This window comes from Tripterygium wilfordii, chromosome 12, assembly GCF_013401445.1.
Source record: "Tripterygium wilfordii isolate XIE 37 chromosome 12, ASM1340144v1, whole genome shotgun sequence".
NCBI classification, from domain to species: Eukaryota; Viridiplantae; Streptophyta; class Magnoliopsida; order Celastrales; family Celastraceae; genus Tripterygium; species Tripterygium wilfordii.
Genome location: NC_052243.1, coordinates 9,986,607 through 10,004,812, shown reverse-complemented (window position 1 = coordinate 10,004,812; position 18,206 = coordinate 9,986,607). Strand labels below are relative to the sequence as shown.

The 18,206-nt window shown below is 34.5% G+C and overlaps 1 protein-coding gene across 1 annotated transcript; it reads right to left on the bottom strand.

Annotated features, from left to right (window-relative positions):
- Positions 1-7,870: 7,870 nt before the first annotated feature.
- Positions 7,871-9,391, bottom strand: LOC120010546 (alkane hydroxylase MAH1-like). Its single transcript, XM_038861331.1, has one exon. The coding sequence runs from the start codon at positions 9,389-9,391 to the stop codon at positions 7,871-7,873; it is 1,521 nt and encodes a 506-aa protein (XP_038717259.1).
- Positions 9,392-18,206: the final 8,815 nt, after the last annotated feature.

The following is an 18,206-nucleotide window of genomic DNA, read 5'->3' as shown; positions in this document are numbered from 1 at the left end:
TTGGTGTGTTCAAATAGTAATAACTTTCTGCCAAGTTATTGGAATCGAGTGAAACAAAAGGCATTGGAAACTAGACATCTCAAGTTTTCCGTAGACTCTAAAATCACTCAAATCGAAGGTCATATGGAGAAGTTATTGTCCTCTTTTTAGTTCATTATTACATTGTTATGTTTTGCATTGAGGACAATGCATTCTTTAAAGTGTGGGGTGGTGGACTGCGTATGGATTATCTTGTGCGAAATTTCACATGATTTTTGTAGTAGCTGAATTTTGGAAAAAAAAAAATTGAAAAATTTCAGTGCTTGAATCTTGCATATTGATGGGAGTTTTCTGTTGAATTGAGTGCTATACTGAAATGCAGCTGATCTTGGTTTGTGGAACCCATCTTATCCTTCTATATGCTTGACGTCTACTCTATTGGATAATCACTTGAATTCACTTGCACGAGAATGTGTGCTTGTGGGGTATGACTTGGGTGAATAGATGTTGAATGTGGACTTTCTCTAAGATGATCTAAAACATCATGTTAGTGATATTCTTGGCACTAGTTAATTATATGCATGTTAAAAAAGAAAATGAAAAAAAAAATGATGATGATTAAAAACATGTTCCGCTCATGTGTTTTTGCTGAGTAACCGGGCTCTTGTCTAATCAACTCGAGTTTTGCGTAAAAAGGTATGGCAATCATGATGAACACACTAGGCTAGCTTAACTTCGAAGCCTTTTCAACTCGAGTGATTGATCCGAGGCATGCTTTATCACATAATGTCCTAAACCAACTGGTTGGGAGTCATTGGTCGAGAACTCGTTACATGGGTTGACTATAAAGCTTAAAGGAGTGAGCATTGCACGGTCCTAGTAAGATGAAAATAAAAAAAAAATAAAAAAAAATAAAATTTTTTTTAAAAAAAAGATAAAGAAGAAGAAGAGAAGTATGTATATAAATAAAAGTGTCTTGGTATTACTACTTGACTGTTCTTGGAATTCTTGGAATGTGACTATGTTTGGTGCCTATGAACGCTTGGAAGCCAAATATTTATACATTTCATCTTTGCACGCACTTAATGTAGATGGAGTGACTGAGTAGACGGATAATCTTCACTGAGTATATGGTTTGGATGAAGTGTAGGGTCTCCGCACCTTTTTGATTGGATGGCATTGATGCATGTTGTTTTGATTCTAGAGATTTTCCTCCCATATGTTCGATTTGAGTTATCTTGAAACGTTTGTGGGTGTCGTTATTGTAAGCCCTCAGGAGACAAAACTCCTCCACTAGGGACACCTAGGGGTTTAACGGCTTGTTGCATATGCTAATTGCAATCACGATTCCTGCGTTAGTGAGTTAGGATGTTAGTTGGTAGATGTACTTAGTTTAGTTTTACTTGAGGACAAGTAAGGTTTAAGTGTGGGGTGTTTGATAGGTATGATAATATCTATTATTTTTGATAGAAATCTCCCCCTCTTAGGCTTCCTTTTGATAAATAATAAGTGTATTTATGTGTTGATTTGTATTTTGATAGGTTGATTGCGGTTTGGATGAAAAGCGGCGAAAAATGGGCTGAATTGAAGAAAATGTCCACCGATCTTGGTGTGTTCAAATAGTCGTAACTTTCTGCCAAGTTATTGGAATTGAGTGAAAAAAAATTCATTGGAAACTAGACATCTCAAGTTTTCCGTAGACTCTAAAATCACTCAAATCGGAGGTCATATGGAGAAGTTATGGACATTTGAAGTTCCCAGGGCAGATCTGGAGATTTTGGTGAAGAAGTGTGCCTAGGCGAGGTGCATTTATGCACGCCCAAAATAATTCCATCCGCCTAGTCCAGGGAGCATTGATTTGAAGAGAACCGAAAATATGAGCTTACGCCTAGGCATGAATTCTACACGCCTAGGAGCAAAAAACAGTTTTTGGGCCAGCTTTAATTCGCGATTTGCACTAGCTGCAGGAGACTTTGGACACTTCGAATAAACTTTCTGGAGAGCGAAAACAGAGGGGAAAAGGGATTCTTGGAGCTTGGAGGAGGAATTCTTCAACCCAACTTGGATTATCTCAATATTTGGGGTTTATTCATGCCACTCTCTTCCCTCTTTGTGTCTTTCTCTCTCTATGTGTAACTAAACTACTTTTGCCAAGGATAGGATGAAGCCTTGGGTTTAATGACTTTGTGTATGACTTGATTTATATATATATGAGTTGATTTGGGTATAAATCTTGTGTTTCTATGCTTGATTGCAATTTCTTCATGCTTGTTGTGTTTGGCCAACACTTTAGGTTTTTGGATGAAATTGTTTGAAGAATTTGCTTAAACGGTAATATGTCAAGTAGATTATGCTTCTTGAAACTCTTGATTATGAATGTGTCTCCCTTTAATTAGGTGACGATTTGTGTGAACCCTTTTCTCCATGGAACTTCATTAATTCCTATGCATGTTTAGACCAATCGGATGGCTAAAATGTGTAGTAACATCCAACCTAGACCAATGAGATGGCTAGTAATTGATTTTAGGGAGATTTGACCTAGGTGCGCTAGTACCGACCTAGGTACGGGTTCGTTATTCCTGGATTGCTATTGATGTGTGTGAATCGGTTTTGTTGCAAATCAGTGACCCTTGGTTGATTCTGAAGCCTTGGTGCTTCTTTCTCATCTTGAATCTTATTCCATTTCTTTTAGCTTGTTTAGTTATAAATTGCATTGGCTCGATTTGCATCCTTATTCCAAGAAAACACCAAAAATACTTTACTGTTTGTTTGTCATTAGTTTAATTACTGAACCAAACAAACTTGAGTTGATCTTTACTTTGTTTTCATTGTCCATACATACATTCAAGTATACAATTGGATTAGACATAACTCCGTCCCTGTGGATTCGACCCTTGCTTATCATTGTGCTGTAGTCGCCGACTAGTACACTTGCTAGTAAGGTTAATTTTAAGACCCAACAGCTTTCTGGCTCAAGAAATATTTCAAACCACAATGATCTGTTTTAATTATAAAATGCCTTCCGTGAAGATAGTGTTGCCATTTCCTTACTACAGAGACAATAGCGATGAGTTCTTTTTCATAGGTGGATAAAGCTTGGTTCTTTGGACCAAAAGTTTGGCTAGAAAAAGCTACAGGTCTCCCTCTCGTTGTAGCACATCCCCTATACCATTACCAGAAGCATCACACTCTACCACAAATGGGAGGGTAAAGTCAGGTAATGCTAAAACTTGAGAGGAAGTCATTACCTCCTTAAGTTTCTCAAAAGCAGCAGTAGCTCCACTTGTCCAAATGAATCCATTTTGCTTTGTTAATTGATACAGAGGTTGACAAATCCTACCATACCCAGGAACAGACTTCTTGTAATAGCCAGTCAAACACAAAAATCCCCTCAATTCCTTCATTGTCTTAGGTGTAAGCCATTCTAAAACAGCCCTAATTTTAGCAGGATCTATTGCCACTCCACTGCCAGACACTACATGACCTAAGTATTCCACCTTTAATTGACCAAAAGCACATTTCTGTCTCTCGACTAGAAGACTATTCTAATGTAAAATATCAAAAGTCCTCCTTAAATCCTCCAAATGCATCTCCCAAGATTGGCTATACACTAATATGTCATCAAAGGACACCAATACAGACTTCCTTAACAATGGTTTGAATATTTCATTCATTAATGATGGAAAAGTAGTTGGAGCATTGGTAAGGCCAAAAGGCATTACCAAGAACTCATAATGCCCCTCATGAGTCCTAAATGCAGTCTTCTCAATATCTTCCTCCTTCATTCTTATTTGATGATAACCAGACCTCAAATCTAGTTTAGAAAAATACCTAGATCCATGTAGCTCATCCAACAAATCATCAATCAATGGTATAGGGTATTTATCCTTTATTGTTAATTGATTTAATTCCCTATAATTCATACACATTCTTCATGTACCCTCTTTTTTCTTGACTAACAACACAGGAGAGGAGAAAGGACTATGACTGTCTCTAATAAACCCGGCCAGCAACAACTCCTTCACAGCTTTTTCTATTTCTATTTTTTGCATAGGTCCATAGTGATATGGCCTTTTGCTAGGAGGATTTGATCCAGGTATTAATGGGATTCTATGATCACAATTTCTTAATGGAGGTAAGGATGTGGGAGGTTGGAATAGAACATGATATGCATTTAATAGTGACTCTAACTCCCTTAACTATTCAGTAGATAGATTAGAAACTTCTTGTTTGGTATCCACCAATTCATGAGAATAAAGCAACATTCCAATACTAGTATCTTGTAACACCTTCTCCAACTGATGACAAGCAATCCCTTGAACAAATGGTTTATTTAGATTCACACCCTCCAACTTATAGGATACACCATCTACCATAAATGCCATGGTAAATAACTTGAAATCCCACAAAACTGGACTAATAGTTGACAACCATTGAACTCCAAGAACCAAATCCCCCTAAAGACAGAACATATAGGCTAGTTAAGCAATTATATTGCCCCATATTCAAAGGAACCGATTTACAGCATCCCATACTCTTTCACTCTACCACCATAAGCAATCATGACTTCAAACTCAGAAGTATTCTTCTAATAACTACCAAATGCTTAATGACTTTTAAATCTATGAAATTATGTGTGCTACCTGAATCTAGTAACACTATTACAGGTTGGTTCTTTATCCACCCTTGAACCTTCATTGTTTTTATAGATGGAACAGAGGTTGTACCATAATATGCAGTAGAACTCAACTCCATATGCTGGCATTCAGGTACTAAGTTCTCTTCACTATTTTCTACTTTTGGTTCATCATATTCTTCCTCCAAATCTACTTCTAACAACAGTAATTGATTCTTAGCACAATTATGGCCTCTGGTATATTTCTCATCACAATAAAAACAAAGTCCCTTTGACCTTTTATTCTGAAACTCTGCTGGTGATATCTTCCTACTATTATTAAAATTATTCCGAGCAGAATATTCAACAGATTTATTAATAGCAGGATAATCAGTAATTTTATTAGCAATAGGCAAAGCACTAATATTCTTAGCAACAGTAGTACTAGCTGCAGCAGCTGGCTTAATTCCAGTAATAGATTTAGACATATTGCCCCGCAAATGATTTAATTTGGCATCAAGTTGAAAGGCCAAGGCAATTGCATCATGAACAGTTTCAGGCTTGAGAAGTTTGACATCATACTTGAGCTCTGCCTTAAGCCCTCCCAAGAAGCAACTTTTCAGTTGAGCAGGATTGAGACCAGTTGTTCTAGTGGCCAATCTTCTTAATTCAGTCACATATTCCTTGAAGGTTCCAACTTGCTTAAGTTTGAACAATGATTCAGTACTATCTTCAAACTCAGATAGTCCAAACTCTCTGCAAAAGATTTTTGTGAAATCTTCCCAAACATGAGTTGTATGCACACAGTTGACCCAACGAAACCATTGTAGAATTTCCCCTTCCAAATTGAAAGATACAACAACTACTTTTTGATTATCTGGAGTGTCAAAATAAGCAAAGTATTACTCTGCTTTGTATACCCAAACCAGAGGATCATCGCCTTCATTAAACCAAGGAAACTCCATCTTCTGCCAACCACTTCTTCCAGGAATAACTCGTGAATCATGTCTTTGATCTGAAAGATCCATCCTCCATTGATTACGAATAAACCCTAATTCTGGTTGTTCAATTTCATTCAAATCTTGATCTTGAAAAGGCAGATCCACTTTACCCTTGCCTTTTCCATTGTTCAACTTAGCTTCCATTTGTGTTTCAATCAACACTAGCAATTTCGCACTCTCATTGTGTACAAAAGTTTGGAAATTCTGGAACTTTCCAAAACTTCTGCAAATTTTCCAATGCTAGCTTCCATAGTAGCTAGACGAGAATCCATGGCGTTTTGAGTTGTTCTGTGCGGCATGCACCGGAAGGGAATGATGGAATCACCGGCTTCGATACCAAATGATACAATCGTTCGACCTTAACCAAATGCATGAAGATGAAATGGAAATGGAATTCGTAGAACTCCAAAGAAGAAGAAGAAACTGTTATTAATTCTCAATACTGATTACAAGATACAACAAAAGGCTTTATATACTAAGCCTAATTCGTAACAAGCAAACAAAAAGCCCAATACATGTGAAGCTCGAACTATACTAAATCAGTTACATCCCAACTGATTAGAAACATAATTAACAATGAAAAGACTAATATAACCTTCCACTCTTACTCTTAAGAACTATTTTGACATAGGTTCTTATCAGCTTTGTATGCACCCTTGCTTCGTATGCAATAGCTTTTGTCCTACTGAGTTAATTCGATCAAGGGAGATGAATTTCGTAAGGTTGATGGGCTAAGAAGAGGAGAGTTGGGTGATTCGTGAAAGGGACATTTTGGAGGGCTAAGAAGAGGAGTGTTGCGGCGCAAATCGTTCTTGAGGGATACTTAAGTTAGGTTAGGGTTTTTTTGGGTTTGGTTTTTAATTTTGATTTTTTTTATTCTTTCAAATATTACACGTAAGCACCATTAGACATGTCATTGATTCCGTTAGACACTTAACAGTCAAAATGCCATGTAGGCAAGGTTGAATGCCTAGATTTGTAAAAATCTGCCCAAGGTGATGAAATTGAAACAAATTTGAAAATGGGTGACTAAGTTGAAATGATCTAACATTGGGTGACTAAGTTGAAATGATCTAACATTGGGTGACTAAGTTGAAACAATGGTGATCTTTCAGTGATGTAAAGTTCAATTAACTCATATTATTCATGTCATTGCGAATCACTTCACAGGATGCCAGTCTTCCTCAGTAATGAACTCACTTGAAAAAAAGAAATCAAAAGAAGGGATGAGCTATAAAACCTAGTAGATATAAATACCCGATAAGAACTCGGATATCTATGAGACAGATATCCGAGTAAGCAAATATCGAACACAAGAGCATTATATATAGAATGTAGATTTAATCTACTAAACAAGAGGCAACCAACAACAACGAATAAGATAAGGCAGAAAATAATTCATATGATCATTGCCGCACAATCACTACTAACAATGCATATATATAGGCATACAAATATATATGCAATAACCATCCACCGTAACATGTGGGCACATCAATCCAGAAACATTCAATTCATTGAAGGCAATGGCACCAACAATGCACCGTACGTAGTACTTAATTTAGAGGGACCACTAGGGTCAATCAATATTTTGTATCATCAAGTGGGTAGCAATAATATGTAAAGATTAATATGTTGCGTAACATAATATGTAAAGATATAAACAAAGAAGAGTTACTCCATCTACCCATACCATTAACAAACATGGGGCTCTTGTACATATAGAGGAGATTTTGAGGCCATATTTCAATGTCATGAATTTAATAAGTACTCGTGAACCGTGGTGTAACCAAACTTGGTACGTATGTGATCATTATGAAGGTATCTAACTTTTCTAATGTCATACTAAATTTTTTTTAAAATTTAATTGGATCCTTTAATTCTTTTTATCAAGTTAATTGTATACCTTTGATTCAACAATAAACTCTTCAGTATTTGAATTCCCTTTTATGAAACACATATAAATCACAATGAGAATTCAATCCAAAATCATTTAGACAATTGGTTGTTTTATATATTTCTAATTGACGGTAATTCATTTTTTTAAAAATAAATAAATTAGAGAAACAGTTAAAACACAGTAGTATACCTAAAATAATAATACTTATCATAATAAGTTCATTTATTTGATTTGTGAAACCCACAAGCTTTAGATAACAAACTTTATCAAGAAAAGCTATAAAAAGCTTGATATAATTTTAACAACACACTTCACATAAACTTTTGTCTCCATCATATGATATATTTCTATAGATATAATATCATTTTTTCCGAATCAAAAACTTCTTCTAGCAACTCTAACCTTCAATCCATGTTTCATGTGAAGAAGAATAGACAAACTTGGGGTGACATGATGACCCTCCACCACATGAACATGATAGTTATAGAGAATTGCACAAGCCACCATTTTCATTTGAATGAAAGCCATGTTTTTCCCCAAACAACTTCTTGGTCCTGCAACAAATGCCATGAACTTGTAAGATGGGACATGCAGGATCCCTCCTTTGTCCGAAATCCATCTCTCTGGCTTGAATTCCAAGTAATCTTTCCCCCAAATTTCTTCCATTCTCCCCATTGAATACAAGGAGATCAATATCCTTGTGTTCGCGCTTATTCTGTGGCCGCTAGGGAGAGTGTCTGGATCGATCGAACGTTTGTGCTCGAATGGTCCTGCCGGATATAACCTTAGGGTTTCACATAATGATCCGTGTAGATAGTTTAGCATCCTTACCTCTTTTGCACCGAAAATTTTCAATTTTTTCCCATCTTTTTCGACGTCCACGTTTGCTTTGATCTCTTGTATGATTTTTTCTTCGATTGATGGGTGTGTTGCGACAAGCCAGAGAAACCAAGATAGGGTTGCGCCCACAGTGTCTCTTCCAGCTGCAATGAGACTAAATGCCATGTCTCGTAGAAATTTGTCGGGCGATGCAGTAGTCGGTTGATCTTTCAATTCATCTTCCTTCATTAGCGTAGTTAATAAATCAGAATATTCTACGTTCTCATTGTTTGGAGCTTTTACTCCCTTTAAGTATTCACGTTTAGATGAAATCCTCTCGTAGAGGAATTCATCAAAGATTTTCCAAGCTTCACTCATCTTCCTCTCTTGTCCAATTTGAAACCATCTCTGCAACTTCCACAAGTTTTCGGGGATGATATGTCGTCGGAAGGAAGTCTCTTCCATATCGTCGAAAGCCTTCTCGTACACAACTTCCGGGAATCCAATTGTGAGGCATTTGGGATCATACCCTAAAACCAACACACAAATGGTGTCAAAGGTTAATCTTTGAAACACTTCTTGCATATCAACTTCAATCCCATTTCCAATCGCATGCTCAAGAACCGGGACGACGCCATTTTCGACCTTCGTGAGGATTATTTTCTCCAAATTATGCTCGAACAATTTGTTTTTCATCAACGATTGGATCAGCCTCCTTTGGAATTTCCACGACTCCCCGTCGGCGATGAAAATCCCCTCTCCCACAGGCTCTAAGAAGAGCTTGAATTCGGGTCCTTTCGGGTAATTCTCAAAGTTCTTGCTAAAGATATGGTGAACATTAGCAGGATCACTAGTGAGAACGAATCCTAGACTAGTAAACAAAGGGCCTTTGAACACATATGTGTAGCCACTCTTTTTGAGTACTTTAGTGATAAACTCATGGATGTTTGAGGCATTGTAGATGAGCCCTGGAAGCATCCCAATCAGAGGCCAATGCCTAATTGGAGAATTCCTAGTCCATCTCCAATGGCAAAGAAGAAGAAGAAAGGAAAGAAAAATTGCTACTAGGATGACCATGAGTATTATGTGTGTAGTCATTGCTCACAACTCATGTTCTACATCTATGTCAGGACCTACTCCATATATATATATATATATATGTAAAGCATGCACTGCCATATCTTAAGGAGTGGGCTTTATTGATTATGTAATATAGATAGTGGCATTGTGTCTCATATGCCGATGTGAAAGTCACTAGTCACTATCATTCAATATAGTTTTGATGACTGATAATTCTGCTGTTTTGACGTGTTGTCCTAACCGTATGTGCTACATGAGTATGGAGTATTAATGATGAATTTAATTTTAGAGATTTTATATTGCAATGTGACTCTCTCTCTTGTTTTCTTTTTGGCGAGATTGCAATGTGAAAGAAAACTTAGGGTAAACGATATTTTTGGTCACCGACAAATAGAGTCTATTACAACTTAGTCTCTTATATTTCAAACGTAACAATTTGATCATTGGAGTAACTGAGCTGTTCCACGTTTGAAACGTAAGGGGACTGAGTTGTAATAAACCCTATCTATTAGTGACCAAAAGTATCATTTAGATTGTTTTTTTTTTCTTCTAAAGCATTCATGAGATTCGTTATACATATACATATATATATAGGAATTCTCTGATACTATAGTAAGGAGATCCTTATTTTACTTAAAATAAATACTTCTACTTTAAGTCATGAGATCTAACCAAATGATTGATATTAAAGATTTAAAATTTAAATATTAGGGTTTAGGGTTTCAAAAAACAATAAAAAAGAGTTTAATTTTTAGGGTTTATGCTTTAGACATTAGTTTTTAGGGTTTACGATTTAGTTTTTAGGGTTAGAGTTTTAGGAGTTTAGGGTTTAGGGTTAAGGATTGAGTTTATGGTTTAAGCTTAGTCATTTGATCAAATGCAATCGTTTAAAAGTAGAGATACTTATTTTAACTATAATAAGGACATCCTTACTGGAGAAGATCTCTCAATATCCATCATTTATGCATATTTTCAAGTTACTTAATAATTTTTCATCTATATAACAACGTGATTTAATTTGTCTCTGCCTAATAGAACTAAAGCTATTCAACTACTGACCAGCAACATTAGGTAGGGTAATAATTAAGTTTAATTTGGTTGTTTTATTACAAAAATCATAATTTTGTTTAACAATAACCAATGTGGCCTTTGTAAATTGCAATTAAACGACAGAAAATCAAAGAACAAAAAAGATAAAGATCTCAGCAACTGGGATCTCAGTTGTTAAGGTGTATGCACAGGATTTAATATGCATGTGATGGGTTCCACATGCACATTAAATCCTATGGATATACCTCGAATCTCAATTATTGGGATCCGTAACACTTCTTATTAAAGAGAGAATGCACATGAATTTACAGGGTCTTACAACGATGACTCATGTATCCACGAAAGTGAGTGGTTAACTTTCCTATTAATTAATTAGAGACTAATGTTTATATGATTCATTAACTTCAACACATTTTGGGGTGTGAATAGGAAAACGTGGAATGCAAATAACCGCCACCGGAAACAAAATATACAGTATGTGCTGGGATAGTTGTTATATGAGCTATAGTCAAAGTCAATGCTAAACATGGATGCATAATAAATTGATATGAACATCTCGAGCTGTCGAAGAATAAATAAGTTAAGGCGAATGTGGATATATACGATGTACATTTCTCTTGCCGACAACCAAAAAAATATTTATGAGATTACATGCATGCATATATATATATATATATATTTATGTAGATGAACCGTCCATGGTAGTCCCAAATTACATTGACCCATCCGTGCAATAATTGCTAGGAAGGTCTATCTGTATCCATAGACCATAACACATTAACAGGTTGATCCAAATTAATATCAATTGTGACCTTGCATGCTAGAGCTATATATATATATATATATATGCCCTTTAATTAAAACATGATTTTTCTCTATTTATATATATCATAAAAATTGGAACAAAATTGGCATTCAACATTCACTATTATTAAAATATTGAATAGAGACGCTATACCGCAAAATGTTTGTTCACGATTGTATTATAAAATTTTAGGGTTAATTAACATTAGGTCCCTCAAATCAAATTTTTATTCCAGTGTGTCCACTCTAATTTTTTTAACCTATAAGGTTCTTAAGAAGATAAGATTTATTCCATTAATGAAAAATTATTTAAAATATCTTTTTTATTGACCATATTACCCTCAATCACTCTATTCCTGATGCCATTGGATACTTCAGGTTCTTGCTCTTCCATAGCCATATATTTTGGTACCGCGAGTTCAACTTCACTATCCACAAGTAAAAGAAACAAATGCAAATTACCGGAGCGTTGTAAATGCAACTTCACTATCGGTTCGATCGTCATATAAATTCCATATTAATTTATATACCAAGTCATCTTTGCTTTTCAATTTTTTCCACTTTCTTTTGTCTTATTGCGTGATGTAGAGTCCGTTTGGTAAAGCGAAAAGATTGATTTTCAATGTTAACGAATAAATTATGGAAAAAAAAAACCGAGTTCAAAGCAATATTTTAAAATACCGATTGAACCAGAAATCGAAAGGGTCACCGGTACGATTTAATAAAAAGTCAATTAAATACCGGTTTGGTCAAATACCAATTCAACCGGTCAGTTTCCAGTATAAATACTGGTTGTCCGGTTTAAAAAATTCAAAATTAAGAACTTTTTGATAAAAAATAACAAAATATGAAAATAAATAAGTAAAAAAAAAATGAAGACTAAAAGTTGAACCTAATTTAGATATAAATGGTTATGTTGAACTTGGAATTTTATAATTTATATGATTTTGTTGGAGTTTCTTATAAGAATGTTTGTTAATTTGATATTGAATTTGGTAATATTATGTTTAATTTGAGATTGAGAGTGTTATTATTGTGTTTAATACTTTATTTAAATGGATTTAATTTATAGTATTTTTTCTAATTTTTCTAGTATTTTCTAATAATTTACAAATATTTTATAATTTATTATGAATTATCGAAATTTAAATTAATTAAATCAAACCGGTCTACCTGTTAAACCATTTATCAGTGGCCTACCGGCACGATTCGAAATCCGGTTTTTAAAACATTGGTTTAAAGCTGTGTAATATGTTTTAAGGTGTTTGGTGAACTAAAAACTAACGCTAGCGGGAAAAACTGTTAAATTAAAATATTATCTTAAACGTAATATTAGATTTTAGGATTTTTATAATAAATTTGTTATATTTTATATTTTTTTTATTCATTTTATTATAAATATTTTATTTTAATCTTAATCTAATAAGTAAAAAATATTAATTATTACAAGAATTTAAAAATAAAAATTAAATGCTAAATCTTCTAATAAAAAGTGGGACCCATAATTTTAAATTAAAAAAAGAAAAAAGAAAAAGGGCAAACACCCTAAATAAACTCCCATTGGGAACTTATTTTTCCTAGCAAATCTGTTGGCGCGTTGTTTTTTTTGGTAAAACACCGCTTGCAGCTCCGTTAACGGGCCCGCCATACCAAATAGGGACATAATGAACCCAATATCAACATGACCCATGTTGATATGTTGTCTCTATCAGCTTCAAAGGTTAAACCATCAACGGCGTATATGCCACAAGTCTCGCAATTTCTTGTCTCTATGGCACTTTCAAACTGTCTGATATGCGGTTATGATGCGGCGAACTGGAAATGGCATGTAGACTTCATCTGGTTTCAACATAGATTTTTCTAATCCAAAGAAAGGCGCCAAGTGAGACTAATTGAATCAACGCTGGGCAACAACGGATGCCATCTAAGATCAGGAATCATCACATGCATTATTCCAATCTGCACAAAATTTATTTATATTATCTGTTGTGATTGTGATTTTGTTATGATTAGTATAAATTAAAATTTATCTGCACAAATTAAATAATTTTTATGCATTGCAAATAATCTGCACATAAATAGTTTTTATGCACTACATATAAATTACACAGTGCATATAAATTACATACAGTGCTAACAAATTTTTTTATGCAATGCAGATAAATTTAATTTACATGCGAGATTTTTTCATCTCATAATTTATCGATGAGTGATCTTGTTTAAAAGAGTTTTTCATGCTAAATTGAGAATATGCATTTTTTTTAAAATTCCGTCATGTATTTGGGAGATAAATCATTTTGAAATTTTGTTTAAAAAAAAAGGAAAAGTAACAACTGTTATTGTCATGTGCTCACAAAAATGTGAGTGAGGCATCGATCATAGGGTGTAATTTCTTTAAATGAAAATGGACCTATATGTAACTTTACAATCTCTGTCCTTATTTTTATTTTTTTTCCTGGTTGACCTTATTGGAATAAGATCATCCACAACAAAAAAACTCTTAATAGAAACTCTAAATTTACAATAATAGTATACTTTTTTCAAGATTTACAGTTTCTCTAACAGTACCACCACGTAGTAGATATTCTAAACCGAACTCTAAAGTTTAAATTATTTAACTATTCATTTATACAATCAATTTTTATGACCTAAACTCAATTTATTTTACATTTAAATCAGTTGACATAATAATAAATAAATTTTTATGTATTAACAATGAGTTATTATAATTAATTTGTTCAATAATTAAATATATATTAATGTTTTAATTAATTTAATATGCAATTGATTGAAAGCATTAAATTTTTAAAAAAATGCTTATGAAAAGACGAGATATTAATTGAGCGTGCTCATTGAAAGAAAGAAAAAACAAAATAAAAGAGTTAAAATTAATTGGTGCAAGACCCACACCAATTAAAAACCATCAAAAAGACTTACAGTCTGCTACAATAGCTTGTGTATTTTTAGAGAGCCGCTGTAGCAAGCTCCAACTTTAGAGGTGGTTTTCCATGGATGCCATTTTATGGCCAAAAAATACCCAAAAACTTGACTGGCTTCGTTCCCCGAGTTCGTCGTGTTTCTTCCTACGTCGCCTGAGTCGTCAATTTCAATTTAGGTTGAACGTGATAGAAGAAGAGGGGAAAGCGTGATTGGATACAGGAGGGTGTATCTTGCGATTTTAGATCTTAGCCATAAGATTGATCCAACAGCTGTTAAAGAAACTCGTATTTTACACGCTTAATTAGGAGAGAAAAACTATAACTTGTTTCCAGTGTTTGGTGCAGATGCTCTAAGTCTGGTTGACTTTGTCCTTATTGATAATTGCCTCAAAATTTTACGATTTGCAAATACATTTATACATCTATCAACCAATTTAACATTGTAAACCATCTTGTGCCAGAGCATCTATTAAATGTTTTGAGTGAAAAATCAGGATTTATATATTGAATGCCATGAACTTGTGAGATGGGACATGTTTGATTTCTGCTCCTGCAGCCTCTGTAATCCCATCTTTCAGGCTTGAATTCCAGGCAGTCTTCATCTTCTCCCCATATCTCTTCAATGTAGCCTTATAATCATGTAGGATGACAACAATATTCTTGAATTTTCTTTGACATGGTACCCACTAGAAAGAGTTTCTGATTGTACTTGAACTTTATGCTGGAAAGATGCCGGTGGGTATAGCCAATGCAATGAAAAATATGAAATTTGATATAAAAAAAAAAACACATTCAATTACAGCCACTACAACGAGAAATTGTTTATTTTGACCTATTACGGCACAATATGTTTTACTGACGAATAAGTTTTCTTCGGAGAAGGCTTCATCAGTAAAAGTTATAACGACAAATAAATTGATTGTTGGTAAATACCTTCATATTTGTCGGAATAGACTCATACCGTTTCCTGACATTTTCTTTTTGTCAAAAATTTCGAACTCGTTCAGCATATAAATTTGAGATTTACGACTATTGAACTTTTATCTTGTTTTACATGCTATAATTAGAGGAATCACAATACACCATGAATCAATTCTCCGTAGAATTTATAAAAAAAATAATTTTAGAACTTACAACTAAACAGAATGCAATGCATTCATGAATGAAATTCTATAACACAGCAAAAATATGTAATTACATACATCAAAGCGAGTTTTAATTGCTCAATAGCCGTGCCCACAAATTCAGACCCTACGAACTTATCCCTAGTTGCCAACGTTGTGCCAAACCGCATTACTACTGCCTAGAAAAATGATATATAGCACAAATACATGGATGCACAAACCCCACATCACATTCCTTTAAAATACTTTAATTGTCCAAGAACCTTGAAAAGCCAATTCTTCAGTACAAAATAATGACAGAAGCTAGAGATGCACTGCCGAAGCTAAATTCACATATGCATTGCCGAAGACAAATTTTTTAACATCTTTTTATTGACCAAAATACCCCCATCATATGCATGCAATGTTAGAAGTGCTCTTGGCTGGTATTGTATAGGGTCGATGAAGGAAGGAAATCGAAGGCTGGAGTGGCTTCATCCCCCGAGTTCGTCGTGTTCCTTCCTTCGTCGCCTGAGTCGTCAATTTCGATAGGTTGAACGTGATAAAAGAATAAGGGAAAGCGTGAAAAAGATAGGATACAGGAGGGCGTATCTTGAGATTTTAGATCTTAGCCTTAAGATTGACCAACGACCTTTAAAAGAAACTTTTATTTTACACACTTAAGAGAGAAAAACTACATATATCAACTGTCCATGTTAGACGCAAATTAAATTGGCCCATCCGTGCAATAATTGTTAGGAAGGTCTATCTATATATCCAGAGAGTCATAGACCATAACACATGAACAAGTTGATCAAATTAATGTCAAATTTGACTTGGCATGCAAGAGCGGGCTAGCTAGCATAGATTCAAATGACGGGCTTACGTTATGCAATTTGATGCACCGGATTAAGAGTCTGTGCACCAAATATATTTTTAAAATTTTGAAAAGAAATAATAGATAGATTTATTTTAGTATCGTGAATGTAATGACATTTTTTTCTTGAAAAATAATTATAAATTCATCGAAAACAAATAGTGACAAGGATCAACTGTTGGATAATTTCAGGTGATATATTTTTATATTTTATAATTTTCAGGATAAATTTAAGATTTAATGGTTAAAATCACTCGTATTTTATAATTATTATTTTTAGAATTTTTTTTTGAAAAAATGATCCTTTCATTAAATGCACATCACAATTCTTTTGACCGGCCATATCTGTCGGAACTCCTTCATGATCAAACATAAGGGATGCCAGATGTGGGAACCCATCAACCATTGAAATTTTTTTTATTACACGAGAAACATTGTCAACAATAATACATAATTGAAAATTAATTGGAACAGCAATAACACATATATAATTATTCCATATTATATATAAATGTCGTGTCATTTTCCTGAAAGACATGATTGTGAAATATTGATGACGTTGTATAGGACGACCATAGTTACTAGGAACTTGGTACGCTCCGAGTCATGGTACGGGTACGAAAATGGGGTATATCACTTGATTAATTTGTGATACGTTTGAAGATAGACTTAGTTGGTACGCTATCAGGGAACATGGTATGATTTGAAGAGTTGTTGGGGTCACTTCTAAATATTGAATGAAATATAAAATTAAATATAACATATTTTATTTATAATCTAAAGTACAAGAAAAAAACAATTTTAATGCTTCTCTATTATTTGTGGAGAAAGGGTAATAAATTTTAATGGACTTTATTTTTTTAGGTAAATTTTATGGGCTTTAATAACCATAAATTTAAGGTTTAGATACTCTTCTTTCCCAATCCCAATATCATGAAGACTCCTCTCTGGTTTAGGTACTCTTCTCTGTCGCGCCTTCTCTGATTCTGTAGTGAAGTAACTGTTTCTCTCTCATGCATTCTCTTTGGTTTGAGTACTCCTCTCCCACATCTTCATCTTCTCTCCAACTCTGCCAGTCTATATGTTGTCTTCTACTCTTCTCTATTCTAACATCTCAATCGATTTTTTGGTCTTTTCATGATTTCATAGCAGAATTTTGGGACACTACTTTGGGCATCCTAGGTCTAGTTCCCGAGTATCCCAAGTTGCTAGTGTACCCCATTCTGGGACGTTTGTCCCAATTCAAGGTACGAGGAGGGATTGACCGTTCCCGGTAACTATGGGACGGCCATTCTCATTCAAATGTCATAAAGTTTGCCAATTTTGACAACTGGTATTGGCAGCTAGTTTGAATTGGCACACATACATATTTCATTGTGTTGAATAGGGTAACGAAACGGTCCACGGCCAAAGCTCAGCTCAAGCTCGAAAGAACATTGGGCGTGGTAGCCCGAAAGGACTTATGGGCGAGTCCGAGCCTTATATATCCATACATATAGACGACTTCTCACATGCACCTCAACTATGTGCACCACCTTAACACACTTGTTTTTCATATATATCTACTGTGTATACTGCATGTATATATATGTGTGTATGTATATGGCTACTTTTCATACATATCTACTCTGTGTATTGCATGTGTACATATATGTGTGTGTGTATGTTTACTGTGTGGACGACAGGTCAGTACAAAAAAAAATAGTAATAGCTAATTTCTCAAAAAAAATAGTAATAGCTAAGCTCAACCTAAGACCCAAACCCTTGCCTAAGGCCACTCGTTTGGGCCTAAGCCAGGCCTGGACTTTCATTTTCATCCTAAGCCCGGCCCAAAATATAACTTCTCAAATATTTTGACAAATAAATCACTAGCCAACTCCAAACTTCTATATTCGCTCACTGCAGAATACTTTTGATTAAATGTTCATCTTGTTGTTGCTCAGAACTGCATGATTCTTTTTGTTAGTTTCATTCCGAACCATCGTATCTATTCATTCAAATCAAGTTGTGAATAGGGCATGACCTTAGATGATTGCCAT